This window comes from Saccostrea cucullata, unplaced genomic scaffold (genome assembly GCF_032062105.1).
Source record: "Saccostrea cucullata isolate Sc308-1 unplaced genomic scaffold, CSIRO_AGI_Scuc_v1 ctg342, whole genome shotgun sequence".
Classification (NCBI taxonomy): domain Eukaryota; kingdom Metazoa; phylum Mollusca; class Bivalvia; order Ostreida; family Ostreidae; genus Saccostrea; species Saccostrea cuccullata.
In genome coordinates, this window is record NW_026936636.1 from 462,728 (window position 1) to 475,526 (window position 12,799).

A 12,799-nucleotide genomic window follows, 5' to 3' on the forward strand; every position below is an offset into this window, starting at 1 on the left:
CTTAGATTTGAGATTTAATTTTGCCTTCTATATAATTCCATACAAAATTTTGCACAATATTTTATATACTTGATGACAAAATCTTATAAAATTCTCCCACTCTACTTGGTAAACATTACTTTGGTTGTCAATTTAAATGTAAGTCTATGAAAAATAATGCTGATTGTGTGAAAAAAGTTTGTTTGTGTTATTTATCCTTAATAGAAATCAGATAATGTTAGCGGTTTAGTAGTATTTTGTAAACTGGCCAGTTCATTAGAATTTTGTATTTGTAAAGATGCATTGTCTTATAAAATGGTTTTTGTTTATTAAAACGCATTGTAGATGAATAAGTCTTAATTTTATCTTCTTGGATTCTCAATATACCGAAAAAAAAAACAACACAAACATTTCCAATTTTTCAAATGCAAACCTGTAATTCGTTTCCTATTTTACTATTTTAAACGTAAAGTTATTCTATTCCTTGTGAGTTGAGGGTACGACAACTCTGGACTAAGACCAATTTGCGATATGTTTTACTCTGTTGTAAATTCAAAATCTGTGATCATAAATCTAACTTGTCTTAAGTCAATCACATAGTCTGTTCAAGAAATGTATTTCCTAATTTAATTAAACTCAGATATTGACAAACAATTAGCTAACATAAAGATAGTGCCGTCTGATTGAGTATTCCTCCACTCCAGGTTGTACATGTAATTCCAGAGGAGTCTTAAAGAGAATCAGCATCTGTCAATATAATGGCATCCAAAATCTTTCCTGATATGTTCTATAGACCTCTGACAACTCCAAAATTGGTTGACTTGCACCACTTAACATATGATAAATGGGCGACATATTTATGCTTCATAAACATATAAATATATGCGTTTTTCATAAGTTTTATAGAGGACTGACTGTATATATAAATCAAATTCACAAACATTGTATGTGTTTAAATATTTTTATTACTGAAGAATTCGGCAAGTAACAGGCAGCGAGGACCTAACATTCTGTATTCTACCGTTTACAAGCAGTGGCAAAGAAATTGAAAGATCATGTTTAATATAAACTTGTAGTGCACGATGTTCACACAGGTCATATACTGCGCATGCCCCTCCAAAAATCGAAAGAAGGAAAGCGTTTACTTCATACTAAACGCTAAAGAAAATTAAGTATTGGAAAGACACTCTCAGCATATCAAATAAAATATATATAAAATCAATAATTTAATATCATAAATAACATACAAATTCACGCCTTTCACTGGTGTCATATATACGATAAAAAAATCATAAACTTAAAAAAAATTGATAAAAAGGCTGGAATAATGATAATGAGTTTCTTGTCCATGGAAGACAACTATATTACACTACATTCACAACCACTGTACAAAAGAATTTTATCAAACAATTAAAGCGTTTACAATACAATATATATAAAACTGGTAAGAATTTTTTTGTCCATAGACACAGAAGCAGAAAGCCGTTTTAAAGCATTGCAGTAGTTGAATTCTAGTTCCACTTAATTGTAGAGTGTCTTTTGTGTGTGTGTTGCCTTCTCCTGAAAAAATAAATAAAAATTTTAATTTTAACTTTTGCTATGTTCCTTCCAAGAACAAGCATTGATCAAAATTTTTTGAGATTCAGCAAAATAAAGAACATCGAACCTTAAGATGGCTGATTGTAAGTTATACATACCTCTCCACTTTCGTTCAGAAGGACGGTGGTGACCTGTGATCCGATGCCCCAGGTGTCATCATCTCTGTATACCAAGTCATTGACACTGGCATCAGCAGCGCTACCACGGGAGTAGATCTACAATAATATACGTAATGTCAAACCAGGTTACTATTATGTCCAAATTCAAATAACTGTTGGATAAAGAAAATAGTTATTCTGCCCAAAATTCATTTTTAAATGCCTTTTTATTTACTTCAATAATCTGCGCCATCTATCGGCTTATTGTCATTCAATTGTATATACCGAGTTAGAATAAGATTATTTTGTCATTATTTTTGAGTTTAAACGAGTACTTAGCTGTGTTTACCTTAACAACCTTGCCAGGTTTAAGAGTAAAGTTTCTAAATGTGTAGATGTAATCTCTCTTGCCGTCAACTGTTCTCTTCAGCTTCCAACCATCCATGTTAACTTCCTGTCAAAATTCAATGAAACATAATTAAGAAAGAAAAGCTCTTACAAGAAATAAAAAGGACCTTTAAAAGTACGTGTATTTGATTTCAATAAAAAGGCAGTAGTCAATTCCTTATGATCGTCATCCGTACCCTTCTGTTGGCCCCACTGGAGGTGTTTTCCAGGCTGATAAATTTCCCCTCTGGACAGACCTCTGAGATAGACAAAGGTCCAGTGGATGTTCTCTGATAAGTTGTCTTAGCGGAGACCTCGCCTCGCATCATCTTCATGGTTTGGTGAGATTCTGCAATCATGTAAAAATAATAAATCAATCCATCTGTACTATTAACACCTATACATATTTGGTTCAAACGAAAAATCTCTTCATATATTTACTTAACCACTTATTAAACAATTAAAGATATGTTTAAATATCTGTTGAATACAGCTACATGTGTATATAAATATGTATATATATATAAATGCAATTAATTACATTTAGCAGTATAATGGCAGTTGTGTACACTTTATATAGAGAGGTTACAGGCGTAAATCAGACAAGTAGCAAAAGAGATATTGTAGAGGTGGATAACTGATATCATGCAATGCATTTAATTTTAAAAGAAGGACATTTTCTTTACCAAGAGACAGGACTCACTAGTTAAAGAAAAACATTACCCGCAGTCAAACATTCAAACAAACCAAACCAAATTTTAACTTAATCTTCTATTACACTATCCCCAAGTTATTAGTAAAATGTTAGCCTTCCCATGAATTTGGGATACGCACCGCCTTTCTGTTCATAACCCGTGATCATTTCGGACAAGTGTGCACCTCCGCGACTCTGGGCGTTTGTAGTCGTTTCAACAAATCCTCTAATTCCCACCCTGTGTGCATTAAATAAATGTGTGATATGACAACAAAAATATTACAAACTGAATAACAACAACAAGAACATGGTGCCTATAGGTTAAACAAAACGTGACCTGCAACAAAAAAAGAACATAAATAGCAGATACACAATATATAAAGCAGGTCAGAAGATGGGTGAAGCATGCTGCCTGGGTTATAATGATTAGATGAGGCGATGTGCTTGTTTACCTCCCCTAGGATAAACCTCATTATCATGAACTTCTATGGAGTCATTCACATCAGAACGAAGTCTCATAATTGGATTATACCTAGTATGACAAAGATGGAGTCATGAATTGCATGGATGTTTTTACAAAATAAACAAAATATATCAAAGGTGACTGCAGATTTAAACTTAAGCATGCAAAGTGGTGATGTGGAAACAAAGAAAATCCAAAATGTTGCAGTGGAACCTTCATCCTCTTCTTCAGGTTCTTTTGTATCTCCGTTTACAGTTGGAGTACCATCCTTTGAAACACTGCTTTTTGAGTCATCTTCCTCTTTATCATCCGATTGTTCTTCAGATATTTTTTCATCTTTGTCTGGTTTTTCATCATCCTGTTTCTCTTTTTCAGATTTAGATTCTTCCTTCTCAGTTTCTGTTTTATCATCTTTACCACCAGTTTCCTCGATGTCAATTTTCTCATTCTTTGTATTTTCCTCGGTTCTTTCATCCTCTGGTTTATCTTCATCTTTCTGGTTAGTGTCTTCATCATCTTCTTTATCATTGGCAACACCAGAATCCTCAACCTTTGTATCTTTATTACCTTCTTCAACCCCTTTCTCATCAACACTTTCAACTTTCTTCTCATCATCTGTTTTACCATCTTGTTTGTCAACATTAGTTTCATCTTTCTTTACATCATCGTCTTTATTCTGATCGTCTTCTTGTTTCTCTTCTGAAGCCTCAGCAGGTGGATCTTCTTCAGTCTGTTTTTCCTCATTTGCTTCAGGTACTTCTTCTTCAACATCAGCAGATTCTGCCTCCTCTGTTTCTTCTGTTTTCTCTGGCTCTTCTTCATCATTCTTCACAGCTTCTTCTTCTGATGGTTTTGACTCTTCTGTTGTAGACTGTTCAGTTTGCTCTACGACTGGAGTTTCCTCCACCATTGGTTTATATTCTTCATCAGGAGTTATGTCTCTTTCTGCTCTATCGTCATCTATGTCTGGTTTAGGTTCAGGGACAGGTTTGGGTTCAGGAAGACCCTGTGGTTCCTCGTCGGGTTCGGGATCTGTGTAAGTGTTAGGTTGCATTCTCTGATTTCGCCATGCAGCATTGCGAAATCCAGCAACACTTGCAACTATACCACGTACGTATCTAATATTTTAATTATTTTTAAAAACACATACCACCACCAGCAAGACAGCATTGAGAGAAAAACAAATAAAAACACATTAGGATCTAATATCTCTCTGAATCAATACAATAATCAACAAAAATTATTACGGATAAGCATTAATGCTTCACATATACATGTACAGTATAAAGACTTCCATTACAAACTGAACGTTTTTTACAAAATAAGGCTTCATACCGGCTTTCTTCTGATTCCAGTAGTTTTCTGTAGGCAGCAATCTCCAGCTCCAAGGACAATTTGTGATCCATAATAGTCTGTAATTCTTGTAGGATACCTTCCATCTCAGTTCTAAGGCTAGTGATTTCTTCCTTAAGTCTGGTAGTCTCAATAGTGTGTTCAGATTCAATTGTTTCATATTCACGCAGGAGGTCTTGGTATTGTTTCTCTAGCAAGGCGTTCTACAAATCAAAATATGTTTTTCATACAGTTACATCTGAAAACGAGTTTTAAACATATTGAAAAGGTCACTTAAGAGTCTTCAGATGAAATGTGTTAGCCACACTTACTCTTGCTTCAAGATCTGCCAGTCTTCCCTTCTGGTCTGAAATCTGTTTCAATAGTTTCTTGTTCTCCTCCTTGATGTGGGTTACCTCCATGTTCTGTTTGGTGGCTCCAGTGCGGAATTCTTGAATCTACAAAATGATCGTCAGTTTTATCACACTAAATAAAAAATGCAACAACTAGGCAATGGTTTTGCTGATCAAACATTTAAATGACCTTTACCTTGAGATTGTAGAAGCCCTCCATATCTCCTCTGATCTGGTCCACCTTGGAATCATACTCTTTCTGGATGTCACGGATGGCCTGAGAAAGTTCGGATTTCCAGAATTCGCGGTTCTCTTCCGTTGTGTCACGATAAGCAAGGGCGGCTAACTCCTTCAGTTCCTGTAATCGGTGTCATAAATATGCTTAAGTGGGCAATCAGTGCGAATAATGTTATGATAATGTGTCTTTTGACACGGTTATATCTTGCATAAATGGGCAATAAAATAAAATTCCTTTAGCAGTATCATATTCATAGTACATTGAATACTTGGTAAAGCATGCAACTGTATCATTTATTATACGCCTACTTATTGAAAGTGATATGATTCTTTAAAATTTATACAAAAGAAAACTACTTTTTAAGGACCCATATGAACTAAACCATGGGAATTTGTGTTTTTCTTGTTTTTTTTTTTTTTTTCAAAATATCAATTCTGTCCTGCAATTTCTCTAATTCTGTACGGACTGTGAATTTTTTAATGCAGCAATATAAATCAATAACATACCTGTTCGTGGACCTTTTTCAAGAATTCGATCTCTTCTTCAAGGGTCTGTCTTCTGTTCTCAGCGTCCAAGTGGGCCAGTGTTTCGTTGTTCAGGTCCTAAAAATGATGATAGAATTGTGATTTATCAAATTATTTCAAGTGACGTCATTTCATATATTTTTTTTTAATTTGTTTTGCACACATTTCACCCTTAATACAGATTGAATTAGGGAGTCAGCTTAATAAGTATTCAATGGTTGTTGTCTAAAACAAACATTAAACTTCACTGAATATCTTGTTTGTGTGCTTTAATTAGGCAAAATGGATTTTTTTTATCCCCTAAACGATGTACCAGGGTTTCTCCCCATTAACGTTAATGCTTGAAAATATAAACTGTCGGTTTTATTTTTATCGCTTTCCAACTAGAAATAAAGCTTGATTCTATATCTAAGCGCTAATCCTGGCAATATTTGGAATCAATAACATTAAAATTTCTTCACATTTCAGCAATAATGAACTTGACCCTTTGCCCCTTCAGCTTCGTCTGATCATGAAAGGTCATCGACACTTTCTGATTAAGTCCCAATTCTATGAAACAACAGACTGCATATAGGCCTTATAATAAGACGACGGGAAATCTTCGATCGGTAAAGTCGACCAACAAACACAAACAGACTTGCAAACGACTAGAATACGAATCAGAAGCAATACAAATAATAATGAATAGTTCGGATGCTGTCTCCGGTCCATTTCCTCGAATTTGAAGACTTGTACGGAATGATTGATACATCCGGGTATGTTGTGTGCAGACGAACAATAATTCTGTAGATGTTTAGCGATTAGAGAAACACAAACTTCTAAATATTAATAAATTTAGAGAATGAATGAGAACTTTCTGATTGCATATTTTCCCCACTTTGGGTGATTAGTGCATTAACTCCATCTATACATGCAAGTCTGTTTGGAGAGAAGGAAAAGTAGCCAACAGCATTATTTAAACAGTCTAGTTAGAATCTAACTTGCCAATAATAAATTCAATATATCACATAACTGATAATCAGGGATGAATTTAATGTGTTTAGTTTATCCTGTTTGTATAAGAGTTTGTCTGAATTGAGCGATATCTTATAAATCTACTTCTTCCGTTCTTGGCAGGCTCTCCCCGTTCAATACGTCTGGGCTGGGAATTGCCAAATCACCAATGCGATTATTCAAAGATCGTAAAAATAATTGCTGGGTATTGGGGGTTGAGGTGAAAATGTGAATAAATAATACATAAATGCAAACATCCAAAAATAGTATGCTAAGCAAATCTTCCACGTCTGTCTGGTGTTTTGGGCTTTGCAGCAATGTCTTTGGAGTCTGCATTGCTATTTTACTAACTTTAAACACTACATACAAAATATTTCACTTAGTTTTGGTAGTAAAAATAAAATCTATAAAGACTTTATGCATATCAAACACGGGCTTAGACATTGGAATGCAGAACTGAATGCTTACAATATACTAGCAGGCTTCAAATGCATAAAAAAAAAGTATACACACTGCATTACTTGATCATATACATGTAGTACTAATCACTCCCAAAGGAATGGCTTTTTCTGTAATTTTTATACTTCTCATCATTCTAATTTTATACAACTCACCAGTGAAATTTATACTACTCACCAGTCTAAGGCGGTCGACCTCGGCCTCCAGACTCTTGATTCTGTCACGGTCTCGGTTTCTGTCGGTTTCCAAGGAGTCCACGGTACGACGGAGGAGGTTCACTTCCGCCTCCAGATCAGATACTTGTTGGTTCAGTCTGGCGATTGTGTCCCTGTCTTGGTTGCGGTACCTCTTGGCATCATCCAACCTTTTAAAATAAGGACAGAAAGACCCTTAGGAAACTAAGTCACTATGTAATCTTGAAGACCTTTAACTCGTATTTTGCCTTAATTTTACAAGACCACCCTGAGCTTTTTTTTTTTTTAAATTTATTTCTGAACTAAATGTATTTGTGCTATAAAAACGTCAAAATTCAAAATATACAGTCATAAAAGCAAATTTATTTTGGATTTTATCAAGAGTTTTTAAATGACAAATTCGGCTATACTTTCACCTGAAATAAAGATTTCTCACATTGGAAAAAAAACCTTGGTTCACCTCTATACTAATATTCAATGTGCAGCACAGGTTATTGATACCCCCGGGACCCAGATTTATGGTGAAATTGACACGATTATTGTCATCATTATCTTTATTTCATCGTTCTCAGGTGGCGCTTTAGAGAATCATAGATTCCGCTCCGTACAGAACTTGTAGCTAGGGGCATCGACAAGACTTACTCGGAGTATAACGGGATCGATGCAATCACTAGCGAGTCTGACAAATTGGGAGTTTGTTCACGCTTCGTTTAATTTTGTGACATTACACAGAGGCAATTGAAGCGAAGCTATGAAAAAATACAGATTCAGGACTGAATGCATTACCGACGAATGTAAATAAATATCTTTTTTGTTATTTCTTTTTTTTTTTTTTTAAATATCTCTCTTTTTTTTTTTATCTGAACATGCATTTTTAAACGAATACTTTAAGTCTTGCTTAGTTGGTCCCCGAGTTTTCATAATTGATTATGTAATTCAGAATTTAAATGGGATTATTTTAAAGATTTTAAAATCAGTGGTTTTACTATTCAAATGAAACACATCGTTTAACTCAACTTTAATTCTGTTATATTTACTTTGTGAACCTCTTTAGTTTAGTGAAAGTGGTTTACAAAGGTTCAATATAAAGCTGTTGTTTACTACTGACACGTTAAATAAATATTATCATCTAAACATCCTTTGAAATGTCCGATTCAAATTACTTTTTTAACCCCTTGGGCATGAATGTACATTAAACGAATTACCAAGGGTCATTGCAACTTTGAAATCTTAAATATTTATTTTAAAAATGACATGTACCTAAAAGTGAAACTACCAAAAAATGAATAATAGCAACTAAATATTGTTAAGCGTATTAAACTACATAAAACACAACTTGAAAGGGAATATTTGAAAAATTGAGCATAGTAAACACGCAATATGCCAAGTCCCTCGAGTTTCACTTTTATCATGTAACAAACTTTTATAGGGGTCGCCTCTTGACACCTTGATTCTAAAGTAATATACATGACTTTGAAGCGCTGACAGTGGGACTTTTCCCTACATCAGTTACATGTAGGGCTGGCACCGTGAGGCAGGGTCCACCTTGATAAATGAATGCTGAGGCCCAGTCTAATTAATAACGAGATGAGAAAACTGTCCCCTGGGCAAGGAGAGGACGATGGTGGAAGAAAAGGGATAGAGCACCTGTGGTTTTACTTGTTTTACATAAGAAAATTAATTTTATTATTGTTGTTTTACATAGGAAATTAATTTCACATAATTAATTACACATTTTCTTTGTATTTCTCAGATCATAATTTGTATCTTTAATGATAATTAGGGGCTATATCTGATTTATATTTGGCATGTGGTTTGTAATAACCTGAATGCTTATTAAACGAATAAACCCATCAAAAAGTTACCAAGTTCACAACATGCCTTCACAATAACCGGTTTTGGAGTTATTTGAAGATTGCGGGGGAATTTATCAAGTCTTAGCTGTGTCATTTACATATGTTTACAAATCATGCCGAAGATTTCCAGGTCGGATCAAAGAGTAGTCTTATTTTTATATTATCGTTATTTAAAAAGACGATGATTTCCGAAGGTCACCGTCGGAGAACAGGGTAGCCCGCTTTTTACACCCACTTCCTTACTTCAGTTCCCCCGAATGACGAATTTATTGACTATTAGACGCAGGTTAGACTTCGAATGAAAATGAACAACGGGCTACAAAAGATTGTGACCCGTCTAAATCGAATGAATAGAAATGGGTATTTACTTTGTATTGTTAGGCAATACAAGAATAGACCTAGTAGGTAAGTGTTACCAATACCCAGGTGGTTTAAGGGTTAGTGAGCACAATCATGTACATTTCTCAAGGTCTACCTGTAATTATAAATTCCAGGACTTTTTTTCCACAGAAGTAAAGTGTTCTGCCTTTTAAAACTTTTACTTGTTGAAGTATTATAATCCTATAAATCAGCTGTTCCTTGATTTTTTTTTCCAACTCAAAGGAATTTGCAACATTTAATTATGAGTGCATAAAATATTCATATCATAAGGGGTAAAGATTTATCAAAAGATATCTCTGTCAGAAATACTTGAGAATTAGACACTAACGACGAAACTGTCAAAGGATTCCAATCATGTTCAAGTGATATATGGCTTTTGAATGAGAGAGAGTGCAAACACTAACTTATTAGATTGTTTACATATGAACCTGGCTGAACTTTTTGGATGACATTTTACCTTTAATTGACCGATTTGACTTACTGTCTTTGCATGTCCTGCATCTGTTCTTGCAGGCTCTGGTTCTTGATCTCTAGATTGGTCTTTTCGCGGGTAAGGTCGTCAATAAGTTTCCTGGCCTCAGATAACTCCGACTCATACATTTGTTTCACAGCACTTGTTTCTTGTCCCCATTTGTCTCTCAGCGTCTCCAGCTCCGATGCTAACTTTCTGTTCTGGGCTTCCAAGAACCTCACTTTTTCGATGTAGTTAGCGAATCTCTCGTTCAGTTCCTGCATGTCTTTCTTTTCCCTTTCACGGCTGTTTTTCACCGTGGACACCCCAGTTGAGGATACCTTCTCATATCCCCCTGGTCCCAACCCGGAATCCATTTTAGATCCATACCCGTATTCTACGGTCCTCACATACGAAGTACCCCCACTGGTTCCTCCCAAGCTCTGTCTAATTCCGGGGCCTGTTGAGGACCTATGGATAACATTGCTTCGGCGCGGGGTGATGCTGGACTTAAAGCTAATGTCCGAATGTTCATCTAAAGAGGGTTTCAAATCGTACCCTCCATGGGACCCTGAAGATGACTTGATCACCGTCCTCTTCTCAGTGACCGTTTCCCTGGTTTGAGACATGTCGAAGAACTATTTCCTACAAATTAACAAAATGCAAAGTGAAAGCAAGCTTCCCTTGTGGGATGCAGCAAGGTTGGTTGCACAAATTAAAAAGGCCGATTTGCTAGAATAAAGTGCCTTATATACCTAATACAGTATTAGCCTTGCAGCTACAACTCACTTTTGACTTCTACACCACAGTTTCAAATGATAGCGGATCGTACCTGCAGCTCTTCTATATATTATGTCAGGCTTGCTACACTAATTTATCAACTGTTCCAGGATTGGCTTCAGAAATCACGTGGCCAAAGTTGGCTGTCCGAAAACATGTATGTATTGATAATATAAATAAATGTCCAAATTTACACACTTAGTGTAAAAATTTACGACAGTCACTTATCTGGGGCACGGCTATTTCTATATATGGAAATAAAATCGCGGCTTTGGTAACACCCACTATGAATAAACATTACAAAAACGTTATGTCGGCATTTCACTATCGTGATACCGGCAAAGGAACGTGTGTCTATCAAGAAAAAATGACAGAAAGCAGCTTCCAGAACATTGATCTGATGTTAATCACATACCTACCGTAAGGATACTCCTCAGCCTGGGGCCAAATTCGTCCAGCTTCACAACATGTCCTTTGATATTCCAGACTGAAATTAATACATCCAAGTCATATTTTCAGTATGCGCGGCGTAAACAGGAATGACTCAACCGTAGCAAAGCTTTTATGAATGAATTAAAATGCTCTGTAGTGGGTCCCGTTTTCTATTGCCGACTTGGACTAAGCCTGTCATTAGAATTTACGATCGTTTGATCAGAATATATGTGTAGTAGTACTACATTCCCTAATCTCTTTGGTCGGTCGCCCTCAGACGAAGCAAAACGTATCGATCTCTTATACGGTTTGTTTGTATTTTGGTTGACAGAAAAAAATGTGCAGATGTAGGCGTCGTCTCTCAGCTTATTATCAGATATTGAAGAAGTGTCCCACTTACAAGAACCCCGCTTCTCCAGACCTTACCTAGTTCACCTTTGTATGGTTTAAATATTCAAACTGTACATGAATAGAGGACATATAATTATCAAAATCAGCTACTTTTCCTTTTGTTGCATATTGATTAATTTTTCCAAAATTATTATAGAAATTACAATATTTTTTATCATTTTGGTGTCGCAAGAAATCGATCAAAAGACACCGAAACGTCAATAGCATGATAGTTAATGAATATTATAATGTTCTATTAAAAATGAATCTGCATGTGTTTCAAATATAATTTGTATGTGTATCAATGCACAAGAAAGATATTTCTATAAAAAGAACTTATTGAACTGGGTCGACAAAAGCTAGCTATGTCATTTGGGGACAGACTACTACGATATGCAAGACCCATCGCGGACGTGAAATACACTTAATGCAATACATGTAGCTAACAAAATGGGGATCATTTATTATTGGGATATGATCCCTGAATGAAGTTCGTCTAAGTTCTGTGAATAATTAATGCAAACACCTATTGTATAATGACTATAATAGTGAAAGGAAAATGCCAACTATGTAATCGATAACAACTTCTATAAAATTATTGTTTAGGAAGTGATAATGCTGCTTCAATGCGCATTGCAGTCAAAATTCGTCCAGTTACTGAGTACAGATGAATTCAAATGTGGTCATATTTTGTTTAATACAGTAGTCTGTTTAAACACTCTTGATTAGACAAATTTTGTCTAAAAATACTGTTTTATTTGATAGGACTGAATTAACATTTTTTAAATCTTTCAATTGACCATATTTTTTTCAAGGCAAAAAAGTTTCGTAATCTTTGTATAAGAACGTTTTTTTTTTTCGTCTTGAAAATTCTAAAAGAGCCATTCTTTGCGCAGTTTTTTTTTTCTCTAAACGTGCAATCATAGAATTTGTATTTACTGATAATTTTATCATGTACTCATAGTCACTGGATCCTAGACAAAGATGCGTAAAATTGTAATCATGTTATTTCATTGTGAATTTTTAGAAAACAATTTTAGACTAAATTTGTTTTAAATTTATAGAGAGATAAATATATTATTTAACATTAATTGTTATACAAGTAAGTCATAAACAGCACGAATTCTTTTCTTGCAGCAATATCATGTTTTTCTCCCATAAATGATTGCACATTGAACGGAAATTAATATGCATTA

General features: G+C 34.9%; 1 protein-coding gene across 4 annotated transcripts; it reads right to left on the reverse strand.

The window, feature by feature from the left end:
- Nucleotides 1–921: 921 nt before the first annotated feature.
- Nucleotides 922–11,502, reverse strand: LOC134246015 (60 kDa neurofilament protein-like). 4 transcript variants are annotated; one of them, XM_062728266.1, is made up of 12 exons: nt 11,197–11,502; nt 10,032–10,646; nt 7,297–7,483; nt 5,650–5,745; nt 5,102–5,263; nt 4,885–5,010; nt 4,556–4,776; nt 3,434–4,338; nt 2,261–2,412; nt 2,026–2,130; nt 1,677–1,793; nt 922–1,539 (listed from the first exon to the last, which is right to left on the reverse strand). In XM_062728266.1, the coding sequence occupies exons 2-12, from the start codon at nt 10,628–10,630 to the stop codon at nt 1,501–1,503; spliced, it is 2,709 nt and encodes a 902-aa protein (XP_062584250.1). In that variant the 5' UTR covers nt 10,631–10,646; nt 11,197–11,502; the 3' UTR covers nt 922–1,500. The 4 variants fall into 4 exon arrangements, with proteins under 4 accessions (XP_062584250.1, XP_062584251.1, XP_062584252.1 ...); XM_062728267.1 differs by having other exon boundaries at nt 11,201–11,501; XM_062728268.1 differs by lacking the exon at nt 11,197–11,502 and adding an exon at nt 10,757–10,893.
- Between the last annotated feature and the right edge of the window lie 1,297 nt (nt 11,503–12,799).